A 9,421-nucleotide genomic window follows, 5' to 3' on the forward strand; every position below is an offset into this window, starting at 1 on the left:
CAGAAGAGGGCACCAGATCTCATTACAGGTGGTTGTGAGCCACCATGTGGTTGCTGGGAATTGAACTCAGGACCTTTGGAAGGGCAGGCAATGCTCTTAACCATTGAGCCATCTCTCCAGCCCATGTTTTTAAGGAAAATATTACAAGATATTATAGACGACGGACACCAGCCATTCGGGTTGTACAAGAACACAAAGCAATTGATAAACCTTCAGAGATACCAACAGCCCTACCTTTAAAATTGTTAACTGAGAAACCAATATGGGTTAAGCAGTGGCCTCTAGCTGAGGAAAAGTTGCAGGCTTTAGAACAGCTGGTACAACAAGATGCTCGACATATAGACGAATCTACTAGCCCTTGGAATTCTCCTGTATTTGTTGTTAAAATGAAATCTGGAAAATGGAGAAGGGTGACAGATCCAAGGGCTATCAATGTGGGAGAATTGTCTGTATTCTGTCAATCATGTTTTAAATAAACGCTGATTGGCCAGGCAGGAAGTATAGGCGGAAAAACCAGACAGAAAGTAAAAATGATGTAATGAGAACAGGAGAATTCTGGGAAGGAGGAAGTTGATTCCTCCCACTCCTGCCCAGACCACCAAAGTAGCAGGATGTGATCTGCCCCACTGAAAAAAGGTACTGAGCCACATTGCTAGCATAGATCAGAAAAATGGGTTAATCAAGACGTGAGAGTTAGCTAGTGAGAGGCTAGAGCTAATGGGCCAATCAGCTTATAATTTATGGAGACCTATGTGTGATTTTCTTTGGGGCTAAACAATTTTTGGGTACTGGCGAGACAAGAAACCCCAACAACAAGCAGGCCCCGTTCATGTTACATATCAACAAGGTTATTCAACCTATGGGCCCTCTACAACCTGGAATTCCTCTGCCTTCTCTGTTACCAAAGGGATGGCCTGTCATAGTTACTGATTTAAAGTATTGTTTCTTCACTATACCATTACAAGAAAAGGATAGAGAAAAGTGTGCCTTCACAGTACCTACTTAAAATAATTCTCAGCCTACTAAAAGATATCAATGGACCATCTTCCCACAGGGAATACTCCATAGCCCAACCCTGTGCCAGCCATTGGAAATAATACATAAGCAATTTCCCAAGTCTATAATATACAATAACATGGATGACATTTTGTTATCTGATTCAAATATAGATACCTTAAAAAGGATGTTTTAAGAAGTAAAGAAAGTTTTGCCTAAATGGGGATTACAATTTGCTCCTGAAAAGATTCAAAGAAGAGATTTTGCTAATTACCTAGGTTACATAATAGGTTTACAGAAAATTAGAACACAAACGGCACAAATTTGGAGAGACCGGTTACAGACTCTTAATGACTTTCAAAGATTATTAGGAGACATTTCCAGTCTATGACCGGCTGTTGGGATAACACCTGATCTAATAATTCATTTAAACAAACCTTAGATGGTGATAAAGACTTGAATAGTCCCAGAGAATTAACAGCTGAAGCAGAAAAGGAATTGAGGATTGTTGAGGAGAAATTACAGGAGGCACATGTAGATGAGGTGAATCCAAATCTTAATTGTATTCTAGTCATATTGCCTTCCAGAATTTCTCCTACAGGAATTTTGGATCTTTTTACCACATAAACCAAGTAAAAAAATTAAAAACTTATGTGGAAAATCTCTGAATTAATTCTAAAAGGTAAACTGAGACTTCATCAATTAGCAGGTGCAGGCCTAAACCTGAAGCTCCTCTACCTCAGTTTACTGAGTGATAGAATTTGATATTTTTGCTTGTTTGTTTTTGTATTTGTTTTTATAAGACAGGGTCTCATTATGTAGCCCTGGCTGTCCTGGAACTCACTATGTAGACTGGCTGGACTTGAACTATTGAGATCCCCCTGCCTTTGCCTCCCAAGCAGTAGGATTAAAGGTGTGTGCCACTACCTCCAGCTTTGATATTTATTTATTTTTTTTTTGTTTTTCGAGATATTTATTATAGGTATGTGCGCACCACACTAGTTCTCTGAACCCTGAAGTGCTAGTTTTTTTTGGGGGGGCAGCTGCTGGTGGCTCCCAGTTAAGTTCCTGCCCTCATTTACTTCCAACTGGCTCTGCTGGGGGTAAGGAAAGCAGCAGAGCAGGGGGAGAGACACAGACATAGAACGTAGCCCAGCCACACAATCTGAAGTTCAGAAGTCCTGGGACTCCTGCATGAAGGGGAGCATCACCTGCCTAGTTCCACCTAAGCAGAAGGAATGCCTGGAATGCAGGTGCTGAAGTGGGAGGGCCTGGGGAGGGCATTGAAGCTTTTATTTGAAGCCTGTCTGGCCAAGGTAGAAGGTCTGAGAGCTCTGGGATGTAAGGTGTCAGTGAGAGGGTAAGGCTACAGGCCAGGAGCATGTTGTTCCACCTCTTAGCTGGCCACAGAAGAGGGGTGTAGAAACCCTTCATCCGTGCTTTCTGAGTAACCCTAATAAACTCACTGGTTCATCAAAAAGTTACAAAGATGTGCATTTTCTCTAGAAAAAGAAATTTGTGCCCTGGCAGCTCTGGGTGGGGGATCAAAGAGGACTGTGACTGGCTTTAAGACTGGACTGCTAGAGCCGGGCGGTGGTGGCGCACGCCTTTAATCCCAGCACCTGGGAGGCAGAGGCAGGCGGATCTCTGGGAGTTCGAGGCCAGCCTGGTCTACAAGAGCTAGTTCCAGGACAGGCTCCAAAACCAGAGAAACCCTGTCTCAAAAAACCAAAAAAAAAAAAAAAAAAGACTGGACTGTTAGGTTCCTTTTTATTGTTTCATTTTTCCCAGTACTGAGGCTGGTACCCAGGCCTTGCACTAGGTTGAGAGCTCTACCACTGAATCATACCCAGTGTAAGAATGTAAGCTTCTAGGAAAGGGGGCGGATACCCAGGCAAGTCCTCGGTGCTAACCATAAGGCTGATCTAGTAACACACACTGAAAAATGTCAAGACAGCAAGGGGATCAAGGATCAGTCAGGAGTTGGAAGGCATGCATGGGATAAGTCAGAGCCCTGGGGCTCTAGGCCTTGTCCTCTGACTCCTCAGAAATGGAAGTCCCATCACCAAGTTTGCAAGCAAGCAGGGTGGCTACTACAGGAAGCATACCAGAACCCCCTCCCTACTCTCAGAAGGGATTAGAGCTGATTCTGCCCTGGACCCTTAAGAGAGACACAGAGCTGGCAGCTGGGTGCTGGGGAGAGGGTGGAGTAGGAGAAGCCTGCATTCCCCAGATACCAATCAGGCTCTCTCAAGGTAGCATGGGTGTTAACCAGCAACAGGAGAGCCTCTCCAGCAGGCTTTCCGGGTGCTGCTGCCCACAACCTGCAGGACAAGAACTTCTAAGGTGGACGTCAGGACTGAGAAAGTTATGGTATATGAAGACTGTTTACATTTGTTAAATATTTTTTTCAAAGATTTATTTATTATGTCTACAACATTCTGCCTCCATGTATGCCCACACACCAGAAGAGGGCACCAGATCTCATTATAGATGGCTGTGAGCCACCATGTGGTTTCTGGGAACTGAACTCAGCACTTCGGGAAGAGCAGCCAGTGCTCCTAACCTCTGACCCATTTCTCCAGCCCCTTGTTAAATATTTCTATTGCCAGGCATTTTGCAAGCCAGTTGATATTATGTTGGAGGCCTGAAACCAGCTGTTGTATAAACTGAAAAGGTTACAAATAATGGTCTCTTTGCCTTCTATAGAGTCTACTGTTCCAGCACAACACTGGAAAGACCCCACAAGGACCAAGTCAAATTTGACTGAGGTCCATGGCAGCTACTGAAGGGAGAGACAAACATAGGCTGTCGAGGAGTTGGGAGTATTGCCTCCTCTCCCTTACACACAGGTCCTTTCTCTGAACTCTAGTTCAGACATCACCACTGGCTCTTCAAACAAGACTTGTCTATACTGGGAGCTTCCAGAGGCACAGCACCTAGAGTTCCCCTCTCCAGAGTTTTGGGTCTCCAACTCATCATGTCTCTCAGACACTCTGCTATTTCCTGCTTCCAAAGCCAACACCAGCTCCCAGATTCCTACGATGGAGCTGCAATTAAGCTGGTCCCACCTGCCTCCACCAAGAGTCCTTTCTGATTCATAGAGCCAGAGGCCACAGCCAGGGGGGCCAAGCACAGACAACCAGAACTGACACCTACCTGGCTGGGCCCCCTCAGGCTCGCCACATTCTGGAGAAACAAACAAAAAAATGCTGCAAGGTGGTGTTTTGTTGCAAGACAAGGGGACACCCACAGAAGTGGGGGGAACAACCTCACCTGCTGTCTTCTGACTGACTACCAAGTCGGAGGCTGTCAGGGCAGACATTAGACACCCTGACACCTTACTCAGATTCCCAGGCTCAGACCTAAGCCAGGAAGAAACTGTCTTGCTTCTGCAGGGTCGAGAGAGATCGTTCAAGGGCTCCAACCCAGACCAAAGTAAGCATCAGAAACTCAGGCACCATGGGAATGCCTTCGACATTGTGGCCTCTTCTGACCCTGACAACCAGAGCCAGCTCACTGAGGCTCACTAGTTCCCTGCTCCAGTCTCTTCTGGGCTTGCCTTATGACACAGGGAGCTTCCTGAAGCAGAGAGCCAAAGGGTTCCTGCACCCATTCTCAGCAGGGCAGCACACCCACTAGAAACTTGACGTTCCAGGGAGTCACGTGGCACTGTGCATCTTGAAAAGGCTCTGCCCATTCCAAACCCCCAAAAGGGGGTGACATTATCCGCATCTCCAGTGACTGATGGAAAAGCAGGGATCAGGGATCAGGGCGAGTGAAGGGAAGACAGGACAGGAAGGAAGCTCTAGCTCCCAGGATGCTAACATACAAGAATCACTCTACTCCTCAACAACAGTGTGAGAAAGGAGGTCAGAGAGCAAAACTGGATCAAACTCAACTTTCTAACTGAAAAGCTCTTAGGCCACAATGCCTCCCACATTCCGGCTGCAGTGGGAGACCATGGGACCATACGTCAGGAAGCAGTGGTACATACCAATCAAAACCAGTCCATGCTCATAAGGGAAGATCCATAAGCCCAAGAGCAGGCCAGAGGCTAGGCACAAAATGTACCCTTTCTTGGTAGCAAAAGAGGCTGGCTTCTCTAAGCCAGGAGCACGGAATATCAGGGAAGAAGTACCTTACTGAGCATGCTTACCTGCTACTTCCACAATCTGGTGCCGGGCAATGTCATAGTAAGGGTCATCCCACTTCAGGTGTGTGACAGGTTCTGGAGAGCTGCTTTTAGAGTCATCTGAGGAACATGGCAAAGGCAGAGTCACTTTCTCCATGACTCATTCTCTCTAGCCTGCCCCCAGGGAACTTATAGTCATAGCCATACTCTAGGGCTGGTCTCCTTGGCCCAACCTTACCCCCTGAAGACCCCTCCAGCAGGAAGGAGCCTCCCCTCCGGGGTGTCTACAGTTGCCTGAGACATTGTGCCACTCACCTGACTTGGGAAAGTCTGGCATTTCATCAGAAGGCCAGTTCTTCTCATCAATGGAGGCTAGCTTCAACTGGTTCAGAGCTGGGCTGGTATCATCCAAGGTCAGATCATCTTGCAGCTCTGAGAGAGGATCCATGGCTGTGTCTGTTCCCTGCAGAAGAACCAGAGGAGAAACCTGGATGTGGAGGGAGGAAGAGTGGTGGGCCAGATTCTGTAATTCTTTCAGTGAACCCTTCTGTCCTCTTTTTTTCTCTTCTGGCACCCTTGTCCCTATTCCTCAACAGTCCTAATCCTGCCAAGAGTTCCACAGAGCATGTTGCCAGAAAAGGCAGCTGGAGTAGCGGATGGCACAGCCCAGTACCTCCCTTCAGGTCCTCAGCCAGATCCCACACTGCCTGTCACCCGACTGACCAAGTAACGCAGCCCCAGCTGCCAAAGGGCATATCCTCACATTCCCCAACAGTTACAGGAATAGATGCTACAAGAATCTGAGGAATCCAAGAGTCTCCCAATGCCATGAAAAAGGCCAGCTGGGCCTGGACATCCCACTTCTTTCTCCGGTCGAAGATGATGGGGTCCCAGGAGAGAGGGTCATGGCTGAGGTGTGCAGTTTGGTTTACCGGGGACAAGGAATGGAATCTATCTGCCAATCCCAGCAGACCTTCTGTAGGTCCCCAATGCTCTTGGGCCTTCTCTAAACCTGTAGGGGTTCCACACCATGGTTTCCCTGTGGCAAAGTCAACAGACTGTCTTAAGGATGTTAGGGCACAGAGGGAAAAGAGGTTGCCCACAATATCTAGAGCATGGAGATCAGGACAGAAGAGCTGGGGGAAGAGTTGGCACTAAAACCAGGTCTAGGACCCAGCCAAAGGAGGTGGCACCTCCCTTGAGCTCACCAGATGGGTGAGGAAGGAGGCTTCATCCAACCTAGTTGCCCAACACCAAAGAAGAAACTGCATTCCCGAGGCCAGGAGAAAATGACATATAAGGTCAGAGAATCAGTAGGACAGGTAAGAGGAGAGAAAGGGCCTGGGGGTTGGAAGAAGAGAAGAGCTGCCACGTGAGATGCACACTGTGAGCACAAGGATCATGACAACCGCCCCTCCCCACACATTACAGCCTAGGGCTCTAAATGGTGAACAGCTCCCAGGGCCTAAGCAACAACTTCCTTGTTACCATGGCAATATACTGAGTCAGTAGGAAAACTGTTTCAGGTTTTCAAAGCCAAAGACCTTGCTTCTTCCTTGCTCTTTTTCTCCCGTCCCTTGGGGATTCACTCATCCAGCTGGACACCAAAATACAGGTTCCTCACTAAGAACACAGAGGGCAAACCTTTCACATTCAAGAACGCATTTCTCTTGGTGAGTAACTTTGCCTTTGCCCAAAGACCGGATCCTCACTCCCCTTCCAACCAGGCAATCTCCAGTATTGAGGAATTTGCCTCTGGCCCACTGACTCTCCCAGATTCAACCAGGAGGCTACAGGGCTGCTTCTCACAGGACCATTGCTTAGTGGCTCTCAACCTGTGGGTTGAAATCCCTTTGGTGACCAAATGACCCTTTCACAGGGGTCACCTATGACCATTGGGAAACATGGATATTTATATTATGATTCATAACAGTAATAGAATTACAGTTATGAAAATAATTTTATGGATGGGGTCACCGCAACATGAGGGATCAGGAAGGATGAGAAGCACTGGCTCATTAAAGTGAACCGACTCCAGTTGGAAACAATACCCTCCTGCTAGAGTGGCTTCCCGCCCATCACTGCCCAGGCGCCAGGAACTTCTTGGCACCCCCGACCTCACAGCTATGCAAGAGAAATCATTTTGTACACAATAATATCTGGCGTCACAGAAAAAGCATGAAATCGAATATATGAAAAACCAGGTGACAGTCCTGCCAAGCCTCGGGCTGCAGAGATCCTGGGCCAGCGCCTTCCCTGTAGGGATCTTAAATTTCCTCATCTATGAAGCAAAGGCTCCTAACTCCCCAGTGCTCAGAAGCACTTGCTAGAAGTAAACAGGATTAAAAGTAGCGGTTAGAGTTGAGCTGTGTGTGAGGGAGGACAGCTGAATGGGACTCCCATCTCTTTCCCAGGAGCCTCTTTCTCTCCCGAGCTCCTTCAACTCCCACATAACCTCCTTTACCAGCAAAACTAATCACAGTGTGCCCAGTTCCCTGACCTCTCTCAGCCCCTTCTATTGCCTTCTCTGAGCCCAGATGTTTATCTGCTGTCCAGTGGGAGATGAATTTCCCGCGAAGGGAAATTCTAACACAAAACGATAGAAATGAAATAATATCAGCCACTTGCGAGCCCTATTAAGCTCTGCAGAAACACTTCTCTAAGATGAATCTTGCATTTTTGGCAGGTAAACCTTTACCTTTAGAGAGTGTTCACGCGTCACTTTAGAAAAAGACTTGACTTTGGCAAAATCATAAATCTCTCAAAAATTCTGATATCTGTGAACTTCTCAAAAAAAGAGAACAGATCCATGAAATCTTGCATGCAATTTTAAAGGCTTCACAAGCCTCTGAACTACTGTCTAAGAGCCTATTTCGAAGGTTAAGGCCACAGCTCAGTAATAGAGCACTTTGCCTGCACACGCAGAGCCCTAGATTCCCTCTCCAGCACAGGAAAACAAAGCAACTTATTCAGAATAATGCCTGGCACGTGGTAGACATCCTGTCATTAGCTGAATGACTGAATGATTTTCCTAAGAAAGGAACCAACACTTGTGAAAGACAAACATAGTACCCGAGCTGGAACCAGTTCACCTTATGCTAGTAAAGCCATTTACGGTTTGAGCAAAATGGGGGCTGGGGGATGAGCACGTTGCTAAAGGTCATAGAACCCAGAGGCAGGATTTCAATCCACAAGTATGTTTGAGGTGGCCTCTTGGTGAAAGTCAGCCCCTCAACAACACTCCTATGTGTCTGTCACAAATTCATAGGGTTCAAAGAGGAGCCACGAAGGGGCAGCCAGAACTTGAATACCAGGGCGGAACAGAGATAGCAACTTGAAGTCATAATGTTTGCTGGTGTTGGAATCGGATTGTTGTGACTCCGGAAAAACATAAATCCTACACGACAGTAACTCCCAACTATAATCTCGTTTGCATAGTCAAAAACCTACACTGAATGAACTTCATTTCACAAGAAAATGAGAAGAAAGCATGGCCTATCAAGTGGCAAAGTCGACCACTTCCCTCTAATTTCTCGATCTCAGAGCTTTGCCGGATCCTGTCAAGGAGACTTCTCCCACCCACGGGTTTGTTCTGTACTGGCCTATGCCTTGGAGAGGGAAGGAAGACGTCAGAGAAAGTGGCTGTATTCTCATTGCAGACACAGAAGTGGGGCAAAATCCCGGCAGTGGAGAGACCAAGGCCCTCGGGCCCAGTTCCACCTCGGCGTCGCTGCCTCCAAATCTCCCCTTTAGGAACTAAGCCCTTCAGACGACCAGCGCAGCTCTTCCCCTTCCCCCACCGCGCCCAGCGAGACCCCGCGCTCTGCAGCTCACCGCGCTCAGGCAAGGCTCCCTCTGCCACGCCTGTCAAAGCTCGGCAAACATCCGGCTCCGAGGAGGAACGGGAACCGCCCCCTCCGGGGCCCCAGCGCCCCAGCTACTTCCGCCACATCTTCCTACTTCCGGTTTTCTTCCTGGTCCAAACATGGCTTTCCAGGTGTCCCGCCCACTTCCGAGAGTCACCTGCCAAAATGCCCGTCTAAGAGGTTAGACAGTAGAACTTTCCGACTCCTCGCTCCCTAAGGAGGGCGGGTTGACATATTGGTTCCGCTTTTCCTGATACTGAGAATTAGCGGGCCCCAGAAATCCTAGTTTCGTATCGTTCTCGGACAGAGTTTTGTCTAACTAGTACTTCCAAACTCCCAGTCCAGTGCTTCACTGATGCTTAACCATCGAGATTCTTTTTTTCCTTTTTTTGGTTCTGAATTTTCTTGAGCGTAAATTTGGAAG

General features: G+C 47.6%; 1 protein-coding gene across 1 annotated transcript in view; it reads right to left on the bottom strand.

The window, feature by feature from the left end:
* Arhgap1 (Rho GTPase activating protein 1) overlaps positions 1 to 9,060 on the bottom strand; it is a 22,610-nt gene extending 13,550 nt beyond the window's left edge. Inside the window, exons 1-3 of the mRNA XM_005364157.3 lie at positions 8,966 to 9,060; positions 5,447 to 5,594; positions 5,156 to 5,251 (exon numbers count right to left, since the gene is read on the bottom strand). Coding sequence (XP_005364214.1) covers positions 5,156 to 5,251; positions 5,447 to 5,579 — 229 coding nt within the window. The 5' untranslated portion in view covers positions 5,580 to 5,594; positions 8,966 to 9,060. The remainder of the gene's footprint in view (positions 1 to 5,155; positions 5,252 to 5,446; positions 5,595 to 8,965) is intronic.
* Positions 9,061 to 9,421: the final 361 nt, after the last annotated feature.

This window comes from Microtus ochrogaster (assembly GCF_000317375.1).
Source record: "Microtus ochrogaster isolate Prairie Vole_2 chromosome 14 unlocalized genomic scaffold, MicOch1.0 chr14_random_1, whole genome shotgun sequence".
NCBI classification, from domain to species: domain Eukaryota; kingdom Metazoa; phylum Chordata; class Mammalia; order Rodentia; family Cricetidae; genus Microtus; species Microtus ochrogaster.